At 40.8% G+C, this 27,624-nt stretch overlaps 1 protein-coding gene across 6 annotated transcripts in view; it reads left to right on the top strand.

The window, feature by feature from the left end:
• The window catches only part of TRAK1 (trafficking kinesin protein 1), a 123,174-nt gene that overhangs the window by 83,346 nt on the left and 12,204 nt on the right, over positions 1 to 27,624 (top strand). For 4 of the 6 annotated variants that reach the window (XM_034063808.1, XM_034063778.1, XM_031045211.2 and 1 more), the window contains 12 exons: positions 6,650 to 6,726; positions 9,277 to 9,393; positions 12,777 to 12,877; positions 13,687 to 13,795; positions 14,917 to 14,995; positions 15,436 to 15,566; positions 16,110 to 16,184; positions 17,422 to 17,559; positions 18,840 to 18,916; positions 20,180 to 20,416; positions 21,407 to 21,723; positions 25,804 to 26,133. In XM_034063808.1, coding sequence (XP_033919699.1) covers positions 6,676 to 6,726; positions 9,277 to 9,393; positions 12,777 to 12,877; positions 13,687 to 13,795; positions 14,917 to 14,995; positions 15,436 to 15,566; positions 16,110 to 16,184; positions 17,422 to 17,559; positions 18,840 to 18,916; positions 20,180 to 20,416; positions 21,407 to 21,723; positions 25,804 to 26,133 — 1,762 coding nt within the window. In that variant the 5' untranslated portion in view covers positions 6,650 to 6,675. The remainder of the gene's footprint in view (positions 1 to 6,649; positions 6,727 to 9,276; positions 9,394 to 12,776; positions 12,878 to 13,686; positions 13,796 to 14,916; positions 14,996 to 15,435; positions 15,567 to 16,109; positions 16,185 to 17,421; positions 17,560 to 18,839; positions 18,917 to 20,179; positions 20,417 to 21,406; positions 21,724 to 25,803; positions 26,134 to 27,624) is intronic. The other 2 variants (XM_034063896.1, XM_031045210.2) reach the window with 1 other exon arrangement.

Consider the following 27,624-nt stretch of genomic DNA (forward strand, 5'->3'; position numbering starts at 1 on the left):
TATCTGTCTCTCCTGTTATGGGTCTGTGAAGGACTCGGAGATAACTTGTGTGTCTGTGTGAAATAGGAAGGTGTTGGAGAGAATACTGGTGAAAGGAAGCTTTAGGGATTGGAGCAGGGAGGAAATATAAAGAGGCAAACCCACATTGGTTTTTAAATACAGATCATGTGGTTCTTTCTCTTCCTGCTGACTTTACCTTTCATTCAGATCTACATACGGTCTGAAGCTGTTCTTGTTGATGTAGAGGGAGGAAAAAATTGTTTAGTTCCACCTGGGATAAACTTAGCCTTGTCTTTCTGCAGTATCTTCCCCTTGGAAGCCCCGTGTGTATCTGAAATGCCTTCTAAAGATGCCTTCTCTCCTCCACCTGTACATTCAGGTCACCTACACACACAGTCTAGTAGTGACACATGCACTAAAATTGTATGTGGAATTTCTCTGTATCTATGCACGTGGGTGCACTTCTAAATGATAGTATTTCTCTTGCGGATGAGTCAGTCCATTCTGTAAGTAAAGCAGTTGGAAACACCATTATATAGCTTCTTCATGCTGAGCAAAAGAAACGTTTTAGCCATATCTGGCTGTAAATCTGATATCAGAAGTAGAAAGTCTGTGATAATATGCTTCCTTTCAACCTTCAGTAGTTATTGAAAATAAGGGAATAAAGACTGTATGATTGAGATTCTTCAACTGTTTAGCCCATTCCATATGCAGAATGTGTACTCACTACTAGTCTGTTATTTCCATGGTCATTTAGATCCTGTCACTGTGCTCAGGCTAGTTTCTATAACAGGACTAAAGTGCAATATCACACCCATTCTGTATAAGGGTAGAAAGGAGGACCCTGGGAAGTACTGACCCATCAGCCTCACCTCTGTGCCTGGGAAGATCATGGATCAGATCCTTCTAGGAGCCTTGAGCACTGCCAGGGATGGGGCAGCCACAGCTTCTCTGGGCACCCTGTGCCAGCGCCTCAGCACCCTCACAGGGAAGAACTTCTGCCTTAGATCTAACCTGAACTTCACCTGTTTCAGTTTGAACCCATCACCCCTTGTCCTATCACTACAGTCCCTGATGAAGAGCCCCTCTCCAGCATCCTTGTAGCCCCCTTCAGACACTGGAAGCTGCTCTGAGGTCTCCACTCAGCTTCTCTTCTCCAGGCTGAACTCAGTCAGTGCTTGCTGACTATGTGCTGCTCACAACATTCTGTTCTTCCTGCCTCCTCCATGGAGCTCACCCACAGTGTGACATGACAGCTGTGAAGCAGTTGGTGTGCTGTGACCGCTCTTTGTCCTCTAAGCAGGGTCAGAGCCACTCACTGAGCTCCTGGGCTGCCTTCTGCAGGCACTGGTTTGCTCCTGTGCTTGGGGAGCAGGGGGGAGGCTGGAGGAAGTGCTGGTCCTGTTCACATTTGGCCTTCTAGCACATCCCAGGAGCACATTGTTCAAGCTCAGTGACAGGCATCTCTTAGCATTTTGAAGCTCTTCAGGTTCTCTTATGGCTGTCTCAGGCAGCAGTAGACCTGAAGACTGCCCCAGTTTAGCTAGGGCTGTCAAAACCTCCTCTTTAGAGGAGGAGGAGGTCTTTAAACATGTAAAATCTTTCTAGTCTGGGTCAGAACCAGAGCCAGCAGACATTTTTGGTATCATTTGAAAGGGAATATACATAATATGGCACAGTTCGAGAATTCCCTGTGTGCTTGGCTCGAGTCAGTGTAGTGTTCACAGTAGCCAGAGCAATAACTATCAGTGGCTCTAGAACTGAAGCTGTGATGTTTAGCAAGTGCTTTATCCTCAGCCTGCAGATATAGCCTGTCAGAAATGAAACCAGTGTAAGCTGAAGAGTCTGAGCCTGTCAGAGCACAGAGTAAGGAGCAGGGCTGGCCAGTGTTCCTGTGTTCCATACACCTCAGTGAGCAGCATTTAGGATATGATGCTCTTGCCGTTGTATCTTCAGTGTTTGGACAGAGCTCTAACCAGAGCAGAAGGGAGACAGAAGCTGTTTCTGAGGCAGGGCTTTATAACAGATCAGGAATATAATAGCCTTGCCATAGTTAAAGGCTTGGGGTAGGGAACTGTTCTGAAACAAAGCTGCTGAAACCCCTGCTGCCACCTTGCCAATAAGAAGCATCAGTATTAGAATTGCCAGAGATCTCTGGTCCATGAAGTGTTCCTTTATCCTGATGTACTTTCTGAGGAAATCCCCATGCACTAGGTCCTTCCCATTGAACACTATTGTTATACATGTCAGTATTATCTGCCCCAGAAGTGGAACTTTACCATAACATCTTTTCCCCCTTCTGTTTCCCAGTAGTTGGAAATAGATGTGAAGAGGAGCAGTGGGAGCTGAGCTTTCCTCTTCATCCGTGGCTGCTCTCCTGTAGTTCTTTAGTTTGCCCCTCATTGATAGGTCTCAGAAATGCAGAGGAGGGATGCAGGGAGCAGGGGCTGAGGTTTGATTGCTGCCTCCTGTGAATGATTTTTCCTGCTCTCTTTTTCTCTTCCACCTGAATCCACTGTTTGATGGCTGGTGGCTGATTGCAATAGCTCCCAATAGTGGGATTCTTGCTTCCCTTTCCTTCCCTTGGTGTTTCCTGTTCCTGAAAACACACTTTTCCTCTAAGCAGCATGCTAGATGGCTCTTTCATGGAGCAGTTCAGGAAGGTCCTTGAGCATCTTTAGCTTGTGAATCAATCAGTTCTGAGCTCTCAGCCTTAAAAAGGCTTCCAGTCAGATGCTGCAATAAATAGATGACGAGAAATGAACTCAAAGTGCATCCTCTCAGCTGTACTTGCATTGGGAAAGAATGGGGATGTGAGTACATTTGCAAGCTTTTAGAGGGTTTTAGGATGGTGCTGTGTGCTTTAAGATGGAGGAAATACTTGGTCTGTGTAGCATTTAGTCACTTGTGTCTTTGGCTGCTAAAACCAAACCAACACAAACCACACAAATACATGGAACTGCACATATGTCTCTGGTAGCATGTATTTAATGATGCTATGAAAATAATGTGTCAGGAGCTTTCTCTATTCTTTGTTTCCTGTTTTGAATCTATAGCATCAGTTTCAAAGCAGGTAGCAGAACACGTTTTCTGAGTCTGTTTCTGGAATTCTCTGGTCCCTCCACTTGATGTAGACTTTTCTGTATTCTTTCTTGTCTAACGCTGTTCTCATTAAACTGAGAGGTGCATGGTGTTTGATGTTTGCACACATCCATGCCCTTAGACACTATGCTTCCTATCACCCTCAAGCAAAATACTACTGATTTGCAAGTGAGAAAAGGAGGTCAGTAAATTGGCACTGTAGGGTTTGTGTTACAGAGCATTGTCCTTCATTTGCTCTTGTTTTGTCTTTATAGTGGTGTCAGTTGTACTCATCAGAGACTCCAGCGGGCTGGAAACCTACTATGCAGAATCCATTAGAGATGGGGAGTTTAAGGCCGTATGTTACCTTGTAATCTGTGGAGGCTGAATGACTACATACTTAGGAGATTTGAGGGTTTTTTAATGCTTTTCAATTGCTTTCTTTCCCCTCACTTTTCACCTTCTCTTCCCCACAAGCCTTGGTTCTGACAGATGGAGAGCAACACCTCTTTGCAAGTTTGTCCTCCTTCCGAGAGGAAAACCTTCCTTTCAGTTAGTAGCTCTGTGCTTCTGCTCTGTTGTATATTGATAGGAGGTAGTTGACTGGAGGAGGTATTTTACTAGATGTGGTCAATGAAAGCTTGTTTCCACTTGGATGTTGAAGAGGATACATAAGGTACCATTGTAAGGTCCTGCCCTTGGGGAGGAAGAGCCCCAGGTACCAGCACAGGTTGAGGGCTGACCCACCAGAGAGCAGTTCAGCTGAGAAGGACCTGGAAGTGTTGGTGGATGCTGAGGCCCCATCCAGAGCACTGTGTGCAGTTCTGGGCTTCTCAGCACAAGAAAAAGAAGGAGCTACTGGAGAGTGTCCAGCAGAGGCCACAGGGATGATCAGGGGCCTGAAGCATCTGTCTTATGAGGAGAGATTGCAGGAGCTGGGCCTGGTTAGTCCAGGGAAGAGCAGACTGAGAGGGGATCCCATCAGTGCAGATCAGTATCTCAAAGGTGGGTACCAGGAGGATGGTGCCAGACCCTTCCAGTGGTGCCTGGCAACAGGATGAGGAGCAATAGCCATAAACTAACACACAACAAGTGTCACCTCAACGTGAGGAAGAACTTCTCTACACTGAGGGTGTCAGAGCACTGAACAGGCTGCACAGGGGTGTTGTGGGGTCTCCCTCTCTGAAAACCCACCTGGACACGTTTCTGTGTCCCCTGCTCTGGGTGGCCCTGCCTTGGCAAGGGGTTGGACTGGGTGATCTACAGAGGTCCCTTTCAACCTGGATGATTCTGGGATTTCTGCTTTGAAGACCTTACATAGTGGCAGAGTAGTACATGAAGAACTCCATTTTAGCAATGATCGACAGAAATCTGATGGAACTTCTGAGATATAAAAGCTGTTGGTGACCAGGTTTCTATTGCTTTGCTATTAATACATCTGTTGTAATAAAGCTGTGGTATTACCTTGCAGAGTTAAAGATGCAAGGGCAAATTCTGAAGGAATAGCCAAGTGAGGGGCCATACAAATCAACTTTTATCATTACTCTCCCAGTGGAGTGACTTTCTTCTGTCTGTGGAAGCACTGTCCTTGTATCAGCTCTCATGTTATGAAGCTTATACATTCACCTGAATTGGGGTGGTGTGAGATAGCCACAGTCAGAATTAGTAGCAACTCTTAGTGCTAGATACAGAGTTAAAATGAGATTGTTAATGACAATCTCAAGCAGTATTTTATAGTAGTGATGGAAAGTAGTAACTAAGGCAACTATTTAGTGTATTGGAAAATAACCTGCTGTTGTCAGGGTTTCTGATAAGTATATTATGGCGTGACTTATGAACTTGCTATGTTTAACAAAAAAAGGGTTTATGCTGATGTTAATTTTCTTACTGTCAATAGTCTGCTGGATGTGACACCATCCATCTTTATGTGAAGTGCTTATGGAAAGCTTCTGTTTAACCCCTTTGTGTATTACAGTTTATGTTCTCTGCGAGTTACTTCAGTTTTCTGTGCATCCTGATTAGTCTGCTTTAGAGTAATACAGCTTGTAGTACAGATGAACTGTAGTTTTGTTTGTGCAGTGGTGTAGTTGTTCTTTATATGGCTGTGTAATGTGACATATTGCAGATTACTACTTTGAAGTGTAAACCCTTTACCCTAGCCACTTTCAGGCTTAATGATTTGGATAAGTGGAATTATCCCTTGCATACATTTTAATGGCATGCTTTAGAGTTCACTGGCACTATTTATGGCACTAAATACTGTAAATGTTCTTATGATCTAACCCTCAAAAATAGAATTTCAGAAAGGGGAAAATAAATAGAAGCAAACTGTACTTCTTGCTGTAGTTTAAGCAACTCGCTGATGTTTATGTATGGGAAAGAATCCTCCAGCATTTCACCAGCTAAGTACTGTTGTATTTGATTGATTATTGATGTGCTTTAGCTTGTGATGAACTATTTATAAATACTTACTGTATATTTGTATATATTGGGTATAAATTGTATATTTACAAATTGGGCAGTGTTGTTTCCTTGGTGTGACAGTCTCCTCATAATGTCACTGTACTCAATACACTCCCCCTTCAACCCCCAGCTGAATCTTATTAGGCCTTATCTGTCTCTCCCAGCCTTAATGCACACTAGAGCAGCATTAGTTCATTTGTCTAAGTGAGCTTTAACTGACATTGTCAAGGGTAAATCCCCTGAAGAACAATTAGTGCTACAGCAGCCTGATTATCCCTTGTCCATATGATCAACTGAACTTCATTAACAGTCTCTTTTTCCCAGAGTTACAGGGTTTGAGGAACAGGTATAGCTGAAAATAAAGTGAATACGAGGGTAGAGCAGAAAGTGCTGTTTTCTCTGGACATTCATGGGTTTTTAGACAACTTGCAGACTTCTAGATATAACAGTGTAGCTTCTAAAAGGATCACTGATGGTGGTAGACTAAACTTCTGCATACTTTCTGCAGTCTAACAAAACTGGCTCCCTCTTAGTGATTAATCATCTCATCCAGTCTAAATATTTTCATTAGTGATACTATAGCCACTGTGGTGTGGTCTGGGTATTATAAGAACCATTTATTGTTCTGCATGCATTTTGTATTTACTTTGCAGTCTCATAGCACAGGACCCATTTCTTACCATCTTAGCAACAAAGTATCTTTATTGGAGTTGCTTATTTATCAAGTAATTCTACTGCACGTAATACAATGAGTAGGTGACATGATAGAATCCAATTGTGCCCTAATACCTGGTTTCACTTGTTATAAACTCAAGGCTTTCCTCTTCAGAAAAGAAAGTTTCACCATTGTCAACTTGCTCTGTCACTGACAAAAGCAAATGCTCATTGCAAAGGAGAAGAGTTAAACTCTGTTTAACTTCAGGCTTTGCTTATTTTTTGAGGGTAGGTTGGGGGTTTTTTCTTTAGCTTTTGATACACTTACCCAAAAGTTGATATAAATAGTTTTAGGATGAAAACTTATGCAAACCCAAAGGGATATAACAGGGATATTTTCCCCCTAAAAGTGTTGTCAATATGGTGAATGTTTTATTTTCTCTCCTCACAGTTTTATGCGCTGAAAGAGTGGGCCAGATGACTAAAACATACAATGATATAGATGCTGTCACACGTCTTCTTGAAGAGGTGAGTATTGCATCTCTTGAAAGACCCATTCACATTGTGAGAAAGTAGGACAGAAATTACATGATACCACCATTAAAGACTGTTGGTAGACTGTCCTCCAGTGAGGAGGAATAAGTGCTCTGAGTGTACATATAGTATCTCATCAGTAAAGGAAAGGTTCTTTCTAAGTAAAGGTCATTTTTGACCTCAGTCATACGGACTCGTTACTTGTCTGTATTTTTCCCTGTTGAGGCCATTTAATTTGTTCTTGGCCAAATACTTGCCATAAAGGAAGAGGAGCGAGGGGATTATCTTAACACATCACATACTTGTATAGTGCACATAAAGCTAACAGTATTATGGGCAGTGATGGAATCACCATACCCAGAAATGTTCACAAACTATGACCTTGGCTATGCTGGGGAATAATTGGACTTGATGATCTTAAAGGTCTTTTGCACCTGTTTGATTCTCTGATTGCTTCACAGATAGTCTTGTGTTTATAATTATTATCTCAGATAATGTCTTTCCAGAGAAGTGCCTAGACATAAAATACCTCATACTCCATTGGTCTCCAAGACTTTTCTTCTTTGCCTTGTGTTTGGTAGGTTTGGGGTGGGATTTTTAATATCATTATTATGTAAATCACCGTTCTGTAATCATTGGCACTCAAGCAATGTCAGAAAGCAGCTGTCAAACTACAATGCTTATGCTTTCTGAGCCAGTGTTTGAAAACTTGTGGTGTGCCTCCCTAACTGGGTGATAGCAAAGGAAAGAAGGGCAAGTATGTAATAGGTGAAACTTTGCTAAAACAAATACTTCTTATTTGTTTTATTATTCATTTCTGACTGAATCACTCTGTTCCCAGCCAGACATGAGCTTACAGCTTCTGTCTCTGTTTTCCAAATGCTGGCTATCACAAGAGATTACATCCATTGGCAGAATTTGAGGTGTATCTCCATCTGCTCCCTTCATAAATGAGGAAGAAAAACCCCAAAGCTACATCTTGTTTGTCTTCCTTGTTGGCAAGTTCAAACGTTTGTATCACAACGTTGGCAGGGTAGAAGGTGCAGCATTTTGGGGGGAAAGACAGGAAAGAGAAGATCTCAAAACAAGATGTGTGCAGATACTTTGAAAATCTATGCCTCTTACCCTGAAACAAAGCCAAGGAGGGGACAGCTGCTGCTTATGTGGTAAGAATAGCAGCAGATTCCTCCATGAACCTCCATCTCTTTCTTTCCTAATAACAGTGTTAATGTGTCTGGCCTCAGTATTGCTTTTTACACATTGCTGTAATAAACCAGTTTGTTATCACTGTAAGAGGCCTGACCCCAAACTGAGACTTAGAGCTGAATTGCTAAGAAAACTGTGTAGGAAGTCTAGGGAGGTTAATTAAAGAGCCTGGAAATCACTTAATGTTCTTATATTTGAGTTTGGAAGCCTTGCTGCTAGATAGCTCTTTCTCTGTAGGCTCAACAATGTAGTTTTTTCACTTCATATTTACAAAGAGCCAAATTACTGTGCAATAAGTTGGCTGATATGTAAACCAAGCTTTCTTTTTTTGGTAACTGTGTGGAACCTATTGTTCTGAAAGATTGCATGTAAGACTTTATAGCTGGATAATACCAGTAGCTTTCAATGCAAAGGTAAGTCTGACTTCAGAAACCATTTGGAAAATGCTATTTATAGATACAGCAGTGATCGATAGCCTGTCATTTTATTTACTGATTATTATGTATCTTCCTTTTTTTCCACTATGAAAGCCTCTCCATTCCAGTTCATTGACTTCACATCCATGTTATCTGTAGCTGTGGGCTTTGTAGGCTTTGTCATTAATGTATACATGACATACGGTAGCTTTTAGTCATAAAATCTATATGGATGTTGGGGCAATAAAGAAGCTCCAAGCAGTATTTTCAATGACAGTGAGAAAGCTCTTCCTTAAATACTGCTATTTTAAACATCTAGTAGTGGAATGTGGCAATTTTAAATAGAAATGCTTAATAAATGGCACAGTTTTGTGCCATTTCTCATCCTCTTCCGGCCCCTTCATTGTGATGGAATTTGCTTCTGCTCCTGCACACCTTACTGCCTTCTGTTTTAAGGTGGAGCAAGTGTAAACTGAGGAATGCTTTGAAATGCTTAAGTTCTTTGGTGTTCATACTGTGCTGCTGAGGTCTTTAAAACATAACCTCCGAAGCTCTGTGATTCATTATGCAAATAGTGTAGCAAGGTGATGGAAGAGTTTCCGTCAGTAGTTTCTCAAACTGTAATAGAGAACCAGATCTAGTTTCACTTACATTGTTTTACTGTACATCTTGGGGCTGTGCTTTCATGCATATGGTTCAGTAGCTCTACCAGTCAGTCTTTTCTGGATAATGTGGGTGTAACACAGGCAGAAATAGGGAAAACAAACTATCAAGAGACCAAACAAATAAACCCTTACGGAAGCAAGAAGTCTTTTTATTGTTCATGTACTTGTTCCTTGCCTTTTATGACAATTTTACCCTCCCTATGGACTTTTGGTGAATCAGAAATTAAAATGACCTTTCTTTTCTTAATGCTTCACAGAAAGAACGGGACTTAGAATTAGCTGCTCGGATTGGCCAGTCGCTGTTAAAGAAGAATAAATCACTGACAGAAAGAAATGAATTCCTGGAGGAGCAAGTAGACCACATCAGGGAAGAGGTAAGGTTTTTATGTCTGAGAGCTCTATCTTCAGTGATGGAGGGAATTTTCCTTTTAGCTTCACTTAATCCATGCTTAATTTTCATGGGCATCCTGTCCATAGCAAGTCAAGCTGTGCTGCAGCAGTTTGGCCAGCTGCTTTTACAGTGTGTATGCTTCTAGAAATGTGATCAAAAAAGTTACTTGACCTGTTGGCTCAAATCAGGTGATCTGAGGGGAAAAAAAGCAGCAAACAAAACTCAAGCCCTTGAATTTTGGTCTGCCTCCAACTTCATTTTCCTCTGAAACCAGCTGCTGTTTTTCTTGAGTCTCTATACCCACTCTTTTCTTCTACTTGTTTTGTCCTTGTTTCCATGCAAGGCTCATGTTTGGTTTCTCATCAAGCAAACCTCAAAGTCCTTCTCCACAGGGCTGCTCTGATTCACTTCTCCACCCAACCATAGCTGTGTCAATGTAAACCTGTACAAATGCATTAGTTTCTTGGCTTTATCTGTTGAGTTTTGTTGTTGGGTGCAGCTTAGGTTTAGGAGCGAGCTGTGGTTGTTTTCAGTAAAAACTGATGGAACTGAGACTTTTCATGCAGTGCAATAGAGAACAAAAGGTCAATGCGCTCTGTGCATACTGTAGTCTCTGCTTGTTTCAGAACTATACATTAAAAACATAAACATTGTATTGAGAAAACTTTCTTAATAGTAAATTTTGGTTGCAGAGATGATTGTCTGGCTTTTCAGCAGCACAAGTGTACAGGTACAGGGTGTCTACTTGCCACTCTATTATAATGTTCAGTAAGAATGCTGCAGCTCCAGTCTCAAGCTGTGTCCCTCTTTGCTGGGATGGTGCTACCTAAAGTTTAATGTTGTCTCCTTTGGGATTAGAGCTCAGTATCAAAGCAGTGTAAACTGTCAGTGTGTGAACTGTGTTTGGAATGGAGTAGGTCAGTAAGATTTTAGTTTCTCATCTTTCTAAATTTCCCAGGTTATGCTTCTTTTCATTCTCCAGACTCATGTGTTTCTGAAGCTAAAAAGTCAGCACTTCAAACACAGTGTCAATCCCCAAATAACACCACCTCAAACCTGTGGTAACATCTGGGTAATACAGCCCTCGGTGCCTGCTGTTCTAGTTCTAAGTTGTGTTTTGGTGATAGCTGATTTTAAAGCCCCGGTTTGGTTTTGTTCTCTGTAAAGTGAGAGAAGAGGAAAAGCTGAGTCACAGTCTGGAATGGTGGCTTAAGAAAGAGAACATTGTGTTTGGCCTATTAGAGTAAATGGTAACGTTGGAAAGAGAAATGCTCTTTGGCTTGGTACTTGTATGTATGTTATTTACATACTGTGTAAGTGGGTGTCTTCATTTTACGTGAACACTTTCAACCTGTCAAGCATTTACCTGCTGTCAGTCAGGAAAACAGTCATCTGGAAGGAGAAAAGTGACTGTTACAGCTGAACCCAGGACACCATTGCTTTTGGTCCTCTTGCATTAAAAGGTTATCCTTTCTTGCTGTTCATCCTCCTTTGGAATGCTTGGAAATGGCAGTAAAATAGTATCCTCAATCTTTTTGATTCATAGAGGAAATGTGTAGCAAAAGCTGGAGGTATCTAGTGCCCACCCACTGACAGTGTCTGCATCCTTGCTACTTGCATAGGCTGAGCCATAATGTGCTGGAGAGAAGCAAGTTGTTATTTTTAGCTCTTCCTGAAGTGGGGAAAGTGAAGCTCTCAGAATTAATGCCTGGATTTTGTTTCATAGCTTTCTAGAATGTGGTTGATTGGGATTTCTTTTTTCCCCCCTTACATTTTAGAGCCCATGTGTCAGATGGGCTTGGTGCCTTAGCACGTCTGATTGCACAGAATACCCTTAGGAAAGTAAATGACCTTGTTTGCTTAAAATTCTGCCCAGTTTAAGTGCTTTATTGCATTGAGTCTGCTTTTTGTGTGATGGAAATGCAGCTTGAATCTATTTTATTGGTATTTTGTTGAGGGTTTTTTTCCAGTAATAACTACAAGTATAAATATGCCTCCAATTCAGAAAACCCAAGTCTAATAAAGTCAAACATGCCCTGCAGTTTGTGTGTTGGGAAGCGAAAACTGAGGGCCAAGTCTTGCAGTGCAAGTGGAAGGGAATATATCTGATCAGTTCTGCTATTTATAGCTAGGCAAGGCAAATAAGAATTAGTATCTTGCCACTGCAGTCTTAAATTGCAGCTGTGAAGTGGTGCAAGTGCTACTGTGTAATTTGGCTGTAACCCTTGGAGAACCACGATAGAAATGAACCAGGGTTTATGTTTGTAGAGCTTACAATTACAGGGTATCTTAACTACCCAGTTTTGGTGGTTTGTGCCTTTTTGATACATGCCTGTACCATGTATGGGACTCGCACATGCTACTTGGAAGACAGGCTGAGGCAGCAGGGCTTGTTCAGCCTGAAGAAGAGAAAGGTTCTTAAGGTGAGACCTGAGAGCAGCTCCAGTGCCTAAAGGGGCTGCAGGAAAGCTGGAGAGGGGCTTGGGACAAGGGCCTGTAGGGACAGGCCAAGGGGAATGGCTTGAACCTGCCCGAGGGGAGACTGAGCTGAGCTCTTAGGCAGAAGCTGTTCCCTGTGAGGGTGCTGAGGCGCTGGCACAGGGTGCCCAGAGAAGCTGTGGCTGCCCCATCCCTGGCAGTGTTCAAGGCCAGGTTGGATACAGGGGCTTGGAGCAACCTGGTCTGGTGTGAGGTGTCTCTGCTCGTGTAAATAGTAAAGTTTACTTTACGGTTTGGAATTGTCCGCAACCATAACTACACCTGGAAACTGACTTTAGCCTCAACCCTTGCAACAACCTCAGAGTGCCAGCCTGCCACTGTGTAGTGGTGTTCTGCAGCTCAGCAGGGAATTGAATCCCAAATGTATCTATAAAAGCATTTCAGTAATTTAGTCTAAAGTCTGTTGGAGAGGAAGAAATGTCCGTATCTGAGGTCTGCAAGGTCTGTAACCAAGCCAGAAGGTGACAGTCATCACATAAAATGGGTAATAGTGATGTTCGGCTTGATTGTGCCACGTTAGTTTCTTGCAGTATCATTGCAATATATCTGTTTCCGTGGATGTGAACCTAGACTAATGCCGTAGTGAATCAGGTTTGCTCATTGTAAAGAAGGTAAAAGAGGAACATGCCTAACTGCAAAGGATGATTATGTTTTTTGAGCTTCCAAAAAAGGACATTTGGTGGCTGATTTTGCAGGTGCACTTTTCCTTCTTTCAAAGGAATCAAGGAGTTGTTTCTGGTCTGTTCCAGTCTTGGCCTCTTGATTATGATGCTTGGAGGAGGAATAGCTAGCTAGTTTGTAGTGGGTTTAGTTAAGAATGTGCCTAGAAAATTAACTTACTGATCTGCAAGCTCTTTCTTCATGCAGGTTTCTCAGTTGAGGCATGAGCTATGCATGAAAGATGAACTGCTCCAGTTCTACACCAGTGCTGCTGAAGAAAGTGAGCCAGAGTCCGTCTGTTCCACCCCGTGAGTTAACCAATCTACAGTGTTGAACCTTTCTCTGGTACTGATCATGGGCCATTTGGATAACTTAATAGCTTTGAAATGATCCTCTATCAGCTGGAATGATACATGGGACTGTGGACTTGGTGTATGACACCAGCTGGAGGGATTTGCATGGGACCAGCTGGCTCTCTGCGTGCCAACACAAGTTGGAAGGGGAGAGTACACAGGGAGGCTGCTGACACAGCACTAACTTCCACAGGAACTAGGCCACTGTGGTGGTGAGGCAGACAGGTCCCACTTACAGCACCCTGTTATGCCACATACCTTTGCACACTGAGCTAGAACGTTCTATGTGTGTGACCTTTGTGCTTGAAGGGCCTGAAGGCACTATGGAAATATTGCTAGCAGAGGGAAGGGGATATAAAGCATAGCTTAAAGCTTGGGTTCCAGGCAATTAGCTGGCTGAATAGCATCACAGGTTCTGAAAGACTCTCTGCCCTCGCTTGCAGAGTTATTGCTGCAATCTGGTGAAGCATGTGCAGTATTAATCAGGAAGCTATTGGGTTGCTCCCTGTAGTAAGGTGGTTTCTTTTCTCATAGCCCTGGCTGAGTAACTTTTCCATAGGAAATATGTGGAATAGTAAATAAATCTTAAAAACATTCTCTTTTAAAAATCACTACAAATACATGGATGCCTAAACATCCTGGTATGAATAAGCTGTATTTCATGTGGCTCTGGCTGGTTTTGAGGCTTTTGTTAAGTGTGTTCTTCTGTAGGATTGGCCTTAATACAGGTAAAAGGGAGTTAAAACTGTTGTTTTCATTACAAGGCTGAAGAGGAATGAATCTTCCTCCTCCGTCCAGAACTACTTTCATTTGGATTCTCTCCAAAAGAAACTCAAGGACCTTGAAGAGGAGAATGTTGTGCTTAGATCTGAGGTGAAGTTGCTCCCTTTGTGTTTTGCTTAATACAGTTGTTAATTTAAATGCCTGAACACAGGTATTGAGAAGTGTGGATTAAAAGTTGAAAGTCTAAGAATATATAATTCCACATGTGACAGATCTCTTTGTAGTTATTTAAGCACCATCCTTTATCTGTCTAAATGAAGGAAGGGTTGAAGCATGGAAGCTACATGAAGCTACATGCAAAGCGATATCCTTGCCAAAAAGAACGTGCAGGAGCATATCAGGTTTGGAGTTCAGCACTGCACTTTGAAACAGGTCTTAAAGGGCTGACCTGATATGGGTGACTTTAGCTGCAAAAGAAATATGAAGGCAGCAGAAGAATAATGAAGGCGGAGTTAGAACTGAGAGAGCTGCTGCATCAGGAGCCAATATTAGAAGCCCACATAGCTCTTGCTTCTATTCCAGGGAGATGCAATCTGTGCCAGTAAAGCAAAGGATAGAGCCAAATCTGAACCCTCTGAGCTACACAGTCCTCTACAGATGCAGCCTGTGGGTGTCTGTGCATGCCCTTAGCAATGGGAATAGATTATAGGCCTACTGAGGTGGTGCCAGACAGAACCAGCTGGATGTAGCCATGCTTCTCTTGGCACTCCTAGAGTTGGAGCAGAAAAGACAATCCAGGGAAGGAGATAGCACTAAGGTTTTATGTGGGATAGATGGTCACAGTGCCAGAACTTCTCAGATACTATCTGAGTTATTTTTAAATACCTATGTGTTTAATTTATTTATTTAAACCAAGCATTTAAATAGTTTGTGATGCCTCCTAGCTTTGTTCAGGTGACCAGACCAAGCCCTGCATCCAACTTTTGGGTACATTCAGGTGTTTTTAGTACAAAATACACAAGTGACATCTAGTGGACTATGATGGTAATGAAGCAAGGTTTTCCATCCAGTAACGTCTCTACTTGAATGTTCACCTGGCCCCTTGTTCCAGGACATGAGGGAGGGCAGTCAGGCAAAACCTGCAGTTCCTCACTGTTCTTGGAGGAGTGATCAGACAAGTTTGTGTTCCTGAAGTAGATGGAAATGCATTAGCAGACTGGCAAAGAACAAACGTGCTAATGTCACATATTTGATGTGCCTTTCTTGAATAGGCTTGTCAGCTGAAGACTGAAACAATTACTTATGAAGAGAAAGAACAACAGCTTGTCAATGACTGTGTGAAAGAGCTAAGTATGTCCTTGTTTCTTTTCACTTCTCATTTGAGACAGCTCAGGGGAAAAAAGGCTTGGGGGGGAGGGATGACAGCAACAAAAAAGCAAACCACGAGTCAGATCAGTCAGTCATGGTTTTGCTGTGGTACTTATTTTCCTTATATAAATGGCAAGGAGGAAGGTTTTGGCTGAAATTTTACAGCAGAAAACCCTGATTGTAAGCTGTATCTTTCGCAGCTGCAAAATAGTTTTGCACTAATAGTGTTAAGGAAAAGTATGATCTTCTTTGCAGCATGAGCACTTTGTGTCTTCTTCTTTTCGTGTCGTACTTGTTGTCTTTCAAGTATACCTTGCTGTGTATTGGGGCAGGATTCTGCTGAATGATGGGGCGTTCCAAAGAACATATTTCTGCTTACTTTTCTACTTTAGTGACATTAACTCTAATCACTTGTCTTAAAGGAGATGCAAACATCCAGATTGCCAATATCTCCGAAGAGTTAGCAAAGAAAACTGAAGATGCTGCCCGGCAGCAAGAGGAAATCACCCACCTTCTCTCTCAGATAGTCGATCTGCAGAAAAAGGCAAAAGTTGTAAGGAATCCAGCTGCAAGACTACTGTTGTGATTTGCTGCTATTGTAGCTGAAAGTTTACTATCCTCTATATACTAGAGCCTAAAGGAAATTTTCCACCCTCTTTATCTGGGTCACCTTGTTTGGTGTTTAATATCTAGCATACTTGACTAGAAAAGCATCAGTTCATTAAAAGATTCGTATATATCAAATGAAATTGTTAAATGTATTTTCAATGTTAGATGTGAAATTCTGCATTGAACTTAATGACTTTGGTAAGATACGAATGTTAGTGCAAGTATTTCAGTGGGCACATCCTTGTTTGGTTTAGGTTCATTGGAGGTTCCTTTAGCAGGGCACAGACTGATGCTGCATGTTCTTCTGTTAACATTTTAAATGCTTTTAAACTAATGTGTGGACTGATGTTGCTGCAGGGGTGGTCTTGAGGAAAGTTAGATTTTCCCTACCTAAGCTGCTTTACTCTTCCTCCTTAACCTGTAGTATAGAATACAAACATGATCACAGCACAAAACATCACAGTGTTTCTAACATTTTTTGGCATAGTGTGCAGTTGAAAATGAGGAACTTGTCCAGCATTTGGGAGCAGCTAAAGATGCCCAGAGACAACTCACAGCAGAGGTGAGTACATTACTTAGTATTAAAATAATTTAGCAGTAGGGCAATGGCTGTTCACTTTACCACAAGAGTTTTAGTCTAAGCTGGATCAGAAGTATTACATTATTTTGCCTGTGTATATGGAATGAAGGAACATTTATGTTCCTGATAGAGTTCAAAACTTTTTCCTTCCTGTTCTCTCCTTCAGTTGATGTTTCATAAACTGGGGCTTATGGGCTACACAGGAACCCCTCTAGAGGTTGACTTCTCTAGGCCTGTAGTTTAAGCCTGTGCTGAAATGAGATATCATGAAAGAGCTCATTCATACGGTATTTGTTCAGTTAATAAGCCAGAGGTGGTCCAGAATTGCTGGCTGTTTTCTGGTTGCTACATTCACATGAAATGGACAAAAATAGAATGAATAAAGCTTGATCCCTTTAGGAAGTGTCTTCCACTTGGACTGCTTGGTGTTGAAGGTGGAAATGCCCATAGAAGTTTTTCCTGCTGATGGGCCTTTTGTATCTGTGGTGCTCTACAAAGACTGAGCTCATGATTCTCCATCCCCTTCTTAGGAAGGACGTTAACAGGATCTCTGTTTCTAAGCCAAGTAGCTTATTTTTAAGAAACTTGTAGAAATGTGGTATTTCAGGTTTCTGCCCCTTTGCCAAACCTGGTTGAAATGGCTGATGAACTCAAAACCTATGAGGGGACACAGACATCTGAAGACAGAGTGATTACTTAAGATATGTTTTTTGAGAAAGCTAAGCTAAAATTAAGGCATAGTCTTAGGTTGGAATTTGATATGTGTACATATCTGCATATATATGTATGTTTGTCTTGGTTTTAAAATTCCTAAGCCCTTTGGAACAATGTGTAATGCCTTGTCCTTTCCCATGCTGTTTGCCACTGTGGTGGTCATGGCAGCAATTAGGCACTATACCTGATCAGACTAAGGATACTTTCAGCTCTGTGTCTTCTTGGCAGTGGCTCCATGTAGATACTTATGGTAGGAAATGGAGCAAGCAGTTCCTTCCTGCAGCATGGTCATTGTGTGTGTGCATTCCCCCCTACCCTGCCCTTCCCATTACTAATACATCTTATTAATGATTTTCAGTGATATTCACTTGTTGGAGTTCTCTTCCTTTAAAGCATAATATTGTTCCCTCTACCATTATCTTTTACCAGTATCAAAAGAATTTGCAGGCTTTTTCTGATGACAGTGCAGCCCATAAGGTCTTGAACTGTTTTTTATACATTACAGTTGCGAGAGCTGGAAGACAAGTATGCAGAGTGCATGGAAATGCTTCATGAGGCTCAAGAAGAGCTGAAAAACCTTAGGAACAAGACTATGCCAAATGCTGTATCACGTCGGTACCACTCTCTCGGTCTCTTCCCTATGGTAAGCACACCTAAGAACAAAACCTGGCATTCTTCTAGTCACAATATACATTCTGGTTCTTAGATACTTGAGTAGGTTGCACATATATTCTTGGTTGAGGGTCACCCTAAATTCAGTGGTTCATTAAAAGAATATTAGTTGCTAATATGTATTATGGCAACATCAGTTACAGCAGTGTGACTGGTGTTACCAACTTTGTTCACCTGGTTTCATTTGATTATGACATCCCCATGACATTAAAAGCATGGGGAATATGCAGTGCCCCGAAACAAAGGAGAAAAAAAGAGTGAATAAGAATGTGTAGGTAAGCTTAGTGCCTGGCTCTGCTTGTCTGTGTATCTACAATAATTTCTTTACTTCTGAGAGTACTGACATCAGTGAAGCTTCTTTTAAGTTACATTAATGTAATCAAGCCGTAGAAGCTGCCCCTTGTGGTCTTTAGCCATGTCTCATCTTACTGCTGAGGAGCAACACGGATTAGATTTGTGCTCACAAGAACTGAATTGTCAGCTAAGAGTTAGCTTGGCTTTTTGTGTTCCCTTCTGAGACTGAGCACAGGCCAGGTTGAAGTACAGACATTTAATAATGCAAGTAGCACTTGCACAAATACAGTTGAAAGCAGTAAAAGGTTTTCTTGTTCTGAGATAGGTTTGTGTGTTTTGTATAAAAATTCCTTTCAAATACTGAATCATGGGATCAAAGATGGTTTAGATTTGTGAATGTTTGATACTTAAATCTTGCACTTGACTACATTTAGGCAGTAAAACAATACTGACCAGTAGTGAAACATAGATAGCCTGTCACCTTTTACCCTTTTGGGGGAAGTTTAGAATGCTTTATGCTAAGAACATTGTCTTTTTTGTGGGTTGGGTGGATAATGTGAAAGGGAAAACTATTATCTGTTTAATTTAAATGGAAACTAATTAAGCAAAACTTTATACATGCAAGATGGATGTTACTGAGTGGGGAATTCAGTCTGGGAAGTTGGGGCACCTGAGTTCTGTTGTTGCTGTGATGTGATTTTAGGGTATTTGACAACATTATATGGTTTTGGATGGTAACCACTGTAGCAGTATGAAGCTAAGCTGCAATGTGTCAGTGATTTAGATACACCCATTAGTTTCCAGTTTTCCAGTCAACTTTCATTTTTAAACATTTTTTTTGTCAGCAATGACACTTTATTAGTTACTAATGATTTTTGTAAGTAATTTCTTATTTTCTGCAATGACAACCTATGAATACTATAATATTTGTTTCTCTTTTGTGCTTATTTTTAACAGGATTCTTTGGCAGCAGAGATAGAAGGGTCAATGAGGAAAGAACTGCATTTAGATGAACCCGACTCTCCTGACTTTGCGTACGACTGAAAAGAATTGGTTCCTTCTTGACTGATTATATCAGAAGCTAATTATTATTTGATGAGAGAGGAAAAGACAGGGAATGGTTGAGCTAGGGATTTAGAAAGACATACTTCTGGTAGAATGCAATTGGTAGAAAGCAAAATAAATTGTCTGGTTATTGGGGTGGTTATATTTTCTGCTAAAGCTGCCAAAAGAAAATGCCTATATATTATATATAGAGAGGGTTTTGCTTTGTGTTATCATGAGTTTCTCCTCATTTTTGAGTGCTGAGAATGAGAAAAGGTTTGTTTTCTTGTATAATTTCTTCAGTTAATGATTAGGGGATGAGTTCAGTTCCTCAGGTTCTCTCTTCAGGTTTTATAATAGAAGTTACCAGGTAATTATTCATCTAATACAGTTTTTATAGGGAGAACACCAGTGCAGAAAGGGATTCAGAGTGGTTGGTACTTGGTTGCTACCCTGGCAGTGTTACCTTTAAGCTGGAGGGGGTGTGCTGTTCTTGTGTTCAGCAACTGTTGAACCGTAAAACAAAGCAGCAGTGGCACTTCTGTAGCATGATGTAGGGCAAGATTGTTTTTGTCAAGCAGTTTCTGCTGAAGCATCATCTGATCTTAATCTTGAAGCAGATGAACACCGTTTGTCATGATATCGGGACAACAGTTATAAAGAATGAACTGCAGAAGTAGGTCAGAAATTAGTTTTCCAGCCTTAGCAGCCTCTCTCTAGATTCCTGGTCTATTATAAGGGGGTTGGAAACTGGTTTCAAAAAGGAAAGGTGCAAGATTTGCTAGCATAGAGGTACTCAGTAGAGTAAATTCAGGTTCTCTTTTAAACTAGATTAGCCAGTTCATAGTTTAGAATTGAATGGAGAACAATTCTGTTGTTTAAGAACTTATTTTCATGCAATGGCTTGAAGGTGTTTGTAGCTCGTGTACATAAATGCCCTTTCATTTATTTTTGCAAATATTTGAGCATAATTGAGAATTATATTCATATTTGAGAATTATGTACATAATTCTCAAATATTTTGCCTAAAGCAATCTAGGATAATGGAAGTATTTTGTTGATGGATTGAATGTGATGACCAGATGGTAGCAAGTATGAGGCCTTTTGCATAATACTTTACAGAAGCTATAGAGACAGGGTAGTTGTTGGAGGTGTGAATAGGAAGGGTCATTAACAAGCTGTTACCTATTCCTCTGTTCTTTCTTAAGGTATGAAGGCTCTGTGTGAACATTAACTGTGTCTGTGTCTTACAGTCATCAGAAGCGCGTCTTTGAGACAGTGAGAAATGTCAACCAAGTTGTCAAGCAGAGATCCATGACTCCATCACCAATGAATATCCCAGGCTCTAACCAATCCTCTGCTATGAACTCAGTCATGTCTAGCTGTGTCAGCACTCCACGTTCCAGTTTCTATGGGGGAGACATCTCTAACATTACAATAGACAACAAGACCAATAGCATCATCTTAGAGACAGAATCCTCTGACAACGGGTCAGTACTGTAGCACTGGACTTTGCTTTTGCTTTGTCTCTAATATAAAGGCAAAGTGTTTCTATTTTCCTCTTTTTGTCTTAGGTTGTGCAGTTAACACAGTGACATACATCTTCACAAGTTATTTATTTTGTGTTTATAGTTCTTGAGCACTCAAGTTTATTTAGAAAGGAAATCCTTTTGGAAGTACTGTGTATCAGTGTCTGTAGCTTGTGCCTGTTCTGAGCTGCAGCATCCCCAGATGATGTAAAACTACACTTTGTCTTCGGAACTGTGGGTCAACACTTAAACCAAATTAGATTTGCACCATTTTACATTAATGCCAGCAAGTTCTGATCTAAGTTGCAGCTGCTGCTAACTCTTTTGATCCTAAAATTAAATTAATAAATAGTGTGCATGTGTAGGTTACCAAATATGACAACTTGTGAATGAAACCAATCAGAACTTTGCACTTTAGCGACTTGTTTCTTCTCCCAATACAGCTCCACACAATGCTATGTATATTTTCCAGTGAAATCTACCTAATAGCTCAAAACAATGAATATTGTTCATATATGTGAACATAATGAACATATATGTTCATTTATATATGTCAGCATAATATACTCATGTGACTTGTACTGGTATTCTTGCAGTGTTGGCCCTGTAAGGTATGACCTGTTTACTTGAGTTTGTGTAACCATAATATGCACAACAAGTAGACATCTCTACTTCAGAGCTTCCTCAACAGAGGTGAAAGCGCAGCTTTTCCAGACAGGAGCTAGGATTCAAATTGGGTTTAATATGAAAGAGAGAATTTATTGGTGTTTGCCTTTCAGCTCTCCGGACAAGTAGCAAGTTCCCAGACATGGTAATTTAAAGGTATTGGTGAATGTCTCAAAATTGTCATATGGAAGTTTTAAGCTTCTCTAAGTATTTATTTCTCTCCCTCCCCTCCTCTTTTCTTTGGGGGTGTGTGTGTATGTGTGTGTGTGTCCTGTTACCTTTTAGAAATGAAGACAGGATGAAGAAACCTGGAACTCCAGGGACTCCAGGCTCCAGTGACCTAGAGACTGCCCTTCGGAGGCTGTCCCTCAGGAGGGAGAATTACCTCTCGGAGAGGAAGTTCTTTGAGGAAGAGCAGGAAAGGAAGCTGCGGGAACTGGCAGAAAAGGGTGAACTCCATAGTGGTTCCATTACCCCCACAGAGAGCATCATGTCGCTGGGAACTCACTCGAGGTTTTCCGAATTCACTGGATATTCAGGAATGTCTATCAGCACTCGCTCCTACCTGCCTGAAAAGCTTCAGATTGTGAAACCACTAGAAGGTGATAACAAAGGGCCTCGGCCTTTATCTGTTGTTCTTAGTGACTCTTTGTGGTCTCTTATCCATCACCAGAAAGCAGGACATCTTTGTAACACATATTCTTTTTACTTTAGAGACAGTACTCCACGTTGTTGGTTTGAAATCTTTTAACTACTGTGTTTTTCCACAAGCCTTAAAATTAGGACACAATTCCAGCCAAGACAGTAGAATAAATGTTGCAGGCCACACAAGCAGTGCAGCTTTACACCTAATCTAAATGTTAATGTTGCTGTTTCATACTTAGGAAAGGAAGTTGTTGAGTACCTGAAATCTTAGCAGTAGAAATATTTGTTCATCAAATCTCAGTTCTGCAAGTAGGTGTCTGGAAATACCTTTACATACTTCAAATAGTCCAGTTTGTCCAATAAAGCTGTTTGTGACTTTAACTGGGAATTTGAGTGGCCATACATGAGTCTCTATGGCTTTGGGTTTCATGTGTGGAATAAGTTTGGGGTTTTTAAAATCGTTTCCCCCATATATTGTCTCAGAAAAAGGCAAGATATAGGTAAATGTAGGGTGAGAGCTTTATTTCAAGGTGCATTTCTGTAGTCCATCTTACAAAATTGACCCAGCACATTTAATATAGTCTGCCTGGCTTTCTTCAGTTGTTTCAAGTTGTTGCTGGATGTTAGCTCAGTGAAGTCCTTCAGGTTTTAAACTGAATGCAGCTGTTTTCCTATAGCACTTTACAGATTTGATATTTACATGGTTTAACTTTGGTTTCTCCCTCTCTTTTCCTTTAACATAACTCTCGTGTTACATGAGATTGTCTACTTGTTTTAACTGCAAAAGTTCCTTTTATTGGTCTTTTGAGAACAAATTTATTTCATTTATAAGGAGCACTTAGCATGGCACATACTCAGAAGCAAAAATAACCCTTCTTGTGTCCTCAAGTGATGTGCTGTATCTCCATATTCAAATGAAACCTTAGGCACAGTGCACAAGTCCATATTGTTTAGCACATTTTAGTAGTTTGTTTTCATGACTGCTTTTTAAATGGTCGTAAAAGTTCTTGTACCACATGAGAGAAGGAATAATCCAGCTTTGTTGCAGTTACTGGTTGCTACCACTGTAATAGATTTCTGTCACCATCCCATTATATCTGCTTTTTTCTTCCAATAAACTCTTAAAGTCATTATCATCTTTCTCTCTGTCTGGGGCTTTTTTTGTTCCTGGTTTTGTTCATTCTCATTGGGTCATTTTTGTCCTTCAAATTGTCACACCTTTAAAAGTACTTCTGGTTAGCTTTAGGTCTCATTTGTAGTATATTTGTGTCTGCCTGTTTCATAAGTTTAGTGTTTGTTACCCTTTATTAAATACAGGTTTACAATTCTGTTCCTCATTTCAGCTTAGTTTTATTCCTGAGTACTTTTCATGAGGTTTTTTCAACTTCATGAATACTTTCAGCCTATTGGGGCAAAATCCTCTGCTGTAGCTGCAGACTGTAATCAGTACCTGTACCTTTTTATTCCCATTTCCCTGTACAGCTTATGCTGTAAAATGGAAGAAATAAAAATCATTTCTATAATAAATTTCCAGTTAATGGCTTCTACTTCTTTAAAGCAATCTTTGAAATCCCACAGTAAAATAAACAGGGTGACAGCAGCAATAAGAAATGAATCTTCTTTTGCACCTTTAAAAATACCTCAAATCCCATACTTTCTTTTAGTCAAATAGTGATTGCTGGATGTGATTTGTTTTAGTTATGGTCTAGTAGACTTTTTTATTTGGCTTGGTTTTAAACTGTGCAGCTGCAGCCATAAGCACAAAACAGCCCTCCCTGTGTCCTGCAGAACTAGAACCTTGAACTGATTGTCTTTACCCACATCACTGCTGTTGTGGCAGCAACACATCACAAATTTCTAGGCTTCCTCTGACCCCTGTAGTGTACATGTGATCACACAGGTATCAGGAGTAGAACCCCAAATTTCATTTACTCTGATCAAGTACTTATTTTGCTTATGTATTTCTTCTTGCTTCAGCTTGGCAGCCCCACTGTTGCACACTCAGGAGAACATAATGTATGACACTGTCTAGTAGGAGCCTGGGACAAAATATAGGCCAAGGTGTTGCATTCCCCTCTTCATTTGACTTTTGCTTGCTTTGAATTTATTTGGGTTTGAGTTCTTTTCGTAATCATGAGGGAGCTGACAGGTGTTGCATTGCCTTCTGCAGTGTTGATTTTCTGTATGGCAAACTTGAATCTTCCTTCCACACGTTTTTATGAGATCAAGATTAAACTCTGGTACCGTCCTTTTTGTGATGAAACTCAGGCAACTTTGATTTCCAGTTTCCAGAGGAAACTAATAACATGTAACGTCAGTAGAACTGTAAATGCAGGTGAATATCTTTCCATGGGAAAGATTTAGTATATTATCAATTAAATGCTTGTACTCTGCAGAGATTTTTCTGAGTATAAGTTTTGGTGAGCTTTAAGGTGAAAAAGATTACATCTGCAGAAGCTTGCATGTAGAAATCAATCAGCAACAGGATTTATACATGCACGCATCACAGAAAGAGATTTTGATCTCGGTTCTTCAGTTGTTGAGAGTATTGTCATACAGCAAAACACGACTTCTTGCTTAAGGCTTGACAATATCTGGCACTTCTCCACATTTTGGAGTGGTTTACAGATAAAGAATCAAAAACCTCGACCTTTGTGACAGTTCAGAAATAAATGCAAGTTATGGGGATGTCTCTTCCCTACAGTTATTTGTTTTGGGGTTGTAATGGTTTCTACTTCTTGAGCCTGAAGTGTATCAGTCCTCTTTAGTCTCTCAAAACTTACTTTATATAAAGGGAGAGGGGTAAGACAGGGTCAGTATTCAAGCTGATAGAGCAGGTCATTTATTCTGAGCTAAAAACTGCAGATTTTCAAAAGTGGTATGAATTAAAATGCTACTCACTGATCCAAATCATTCAAAAGACTTTTTTTCCCTCTTCTGTCCCCACTTACAATAAGCTTCCTATAATGCAATATATTTATTATGAAATGACAGTTTTTCTCAGTCCATGGGATTCCCTAGTTATTACAGTGGGTTAGATTTTTACATACACCATGCAACAAGTTCAGCTTTCTCGGTCTTTGAATATTGGTGAGACTTGGTGAGTGAATCAGTATTCTGCTTTGGGGAGAGGGGACAAGAACAACGTAACAAAAACTGCTCTGAACTGGTAGAAGTGAAATAAAGGTGTTTTCTTTGTGTCATAGGACCAGAAATGTGTAGGTTTAAGTCACACAGTAGTGATTGGTGTGGGCATAGGATAATGTAGGCCCTTGTGAGCAGTGTTCTGAGGTATCAGATAAACCCTCCTCTGATATATTGCTGTTTCTGACTCATTGTCTCCTATTGAATGCTGAATATTGAATGCTTTTCCCTGTGAAATGCACCTCTTTCCTCCAAACATTTTTCTGCCAAGGACGAAGCTACAGGTATGGTAGTATTTAGTTACATGGTAGTTGAGTTCTTGTACCACAGGGGCTCTGCTAGAGATAGACTTGATGTATAGGTCAGAGGTGTCTGCTTACATGTGCCTGAAGTTTGTGTCTTTCTAACATAGGAAGCTGAAATTGCTGTACAATCTATGCGACTGCTGCCCTGTTAGACACCAGTAGTAAATCTGGGCATGTTTGCAGCATCTTTCTTAGTGTGAGCTTAGTGTGAGAACATGTGGTATGTGTTGCTCTTAGAGCTTTCTGTGATGGTGTTCAGATCAACTGTTAAAGTCTTTCTGCTTGTGCTTACTCCCATGAATTTAGGGGGATGAGACTATTGATGGAGAGAGGATGTACATAAGTGCCACATTTTACTACCAGTCTTCACCTAAGTGCTGATGCAATCAGTTTATTTGCTATTAATGTGGAAGTGCTGAAGAGCAAGTGAAACAGTTTTGCCTTGCAGCAATATTAAAGCCAGAAACATTAAAGGTTTGGAGCTCCCAATCCTTTGGTCTTCTGGATGAATAAAGTGGGATTTTCTGCCCTTCAGGTCCTGGATTGATGGCTGATTTATTTTGGTTGTCTGTCTTGTTCCATTTCAAGGTTCTGCCACTTTGCACCACTGGCAGCAGCTGGCTCAGCCTCATCTGGGCGGCATCCTGGACCCGAGGCCTGGGGTTGTCACTAAGGGCTTCAGGACCTTGGACCTGGACCTGGATGAAGTGTACTGCCTTAATGACTATGAGGAAGATGAGACAGGTGACATTTCTTACAAGGGCCTAACTACCTCGACGCCAGTTCAGCACACAGAGACCTCAGGTGAGAGGTCACAAGCACAAGTGACTGTTTCAGACAACAAGAATAACCCCCGCCAATCTCAGGCTTTCACAGAGGAGATGCAGGAGTCCACGGCTGACGATGATGAGGGGTCTGGTGAGGGAAACTCATTAAGTCCAGTAAAACTGACATCTTTACAGGATATGGATTTCTGGGCCATTCTCACATCTGTCCAGAACAGCATCCATAGTGTGGCGTTATGTGTAGCATCTGCACGTTAATGTGTGCAGAATGTAACCATTCTAACATTGGCTCAAAAATCCTTTCTTTAATAATCTTTTAATTTGACATTTAGGTTTTGGTTTGGTTTGTTTTTTTTCAGTTAACAGCATTTGTGGTTGATGTTTTACCTTATTTTGATAAGAGAAGGCTGCTAAAAGGAAGTGGTTTGTTCACGATGCTTTGTTTGGCACTTATGTAACTTTTATGTGTATTTAGTGCACTCTTTTCAGTGTATATAATGCATAGATTTTATGTATTTTGTAGGTTTATAGTGCAGAGATTCTTCTGAGTGTTCATAAGACATGATGCTATGCTTTAGATTTTTGTATTTTGGGAAAAACCAAAGACTAAATGATGACAAAAGGTTCATCTAGGTTGCTTGTGCTGAAACAAATGGAAGTGCCTTGAAAAATCAAGCAAAGAAATAGAATCACAGAATAGTTTGGGTTGGCAAGGACCTTAAAGCTCATCCAGTTCCAACCCTTGCCACAGGCAGGGACACCTTCCACTAGAGCAGGGTGCTCCAAGCCCCTGTGTCCAACCTGGCCTTGAACACTGCCAGGGATGGGGCAGCCACAGCTTCTCTGGGCACCCTGTGCCAGCGCCTCAGCACCCTCACAGGGAAGAACTTGTGCCTAAGAGCTCATCTCAATGTCCCCTGTTCAAGTTTAAACCCAAGTGCAAGTTCAGTTCAGTTACCTCAGATACAGTGACTCCCTTTGAGATAAATAATTCGAAGGATATTTTTATGCAGACATTTGACAAATGCCATTTCCTTTATTCTGTCTTCACCACACTATTAAATTCTTCCTATTTATACTGTATGAAGACTTAAACATTTTTAAATGACACACAAGTTATTTGATTCTCTGAAACTGGTATTTGCAGTCTACAGTTGCACAAGGTTATAGGTTCTCAGACTATAGATGTGGCTAGAGTTTGTGGTTTCCTTTTATTTGTCACTGTTTGGGGGGTTTTGTTCTGTTCTAATGATCTCTATAGGAGTGTTAGTCTTCATTAAGATTTGCTACTTATAAAGGATTATATTTAGTCCAGAATAAAAAACCTACCAGAACTCCTTTTTTTCAGACTTTTTGTTTCTGTTTAACTGCTTTCAATGAAGACACTTCCTTCAAATTGCCCAGCTGCTTAGGATTTAGGAGTATCCATGAGTCACTGCATCCCTGGTGGTTGCATTGCTCCAGTGGAGCCAGAGCACTGCTATATCTGCTTGTTGTTGAAGCCATTTGTCAGGCAGCATATAAAGAAAAGATAATTGTGGATGTTTTCAGACTAGGCACTAATGTGGCAGAGCTTTTTAGGATCCACTAAAGAATACCCTTTGGGAGCAGAGATGTCTGTTTA

Source organism: Melopsittacus undulatus, chromosome 1 (assembly GCF_012275295.1).
Source record: "Melopsittacus undulatus isolate bMelUnd1 chromosome 1, bMelUnd1.mat.Z, whole genome shotgun sequence".
Classification (NCBI taxonomy): domain Eukaryota; kingdom Metazoa; phylum Chordata; class Aves; order Psittaciformes; family Psittaculidae; genus Melopsittacus; species Melopsittacus undulatus.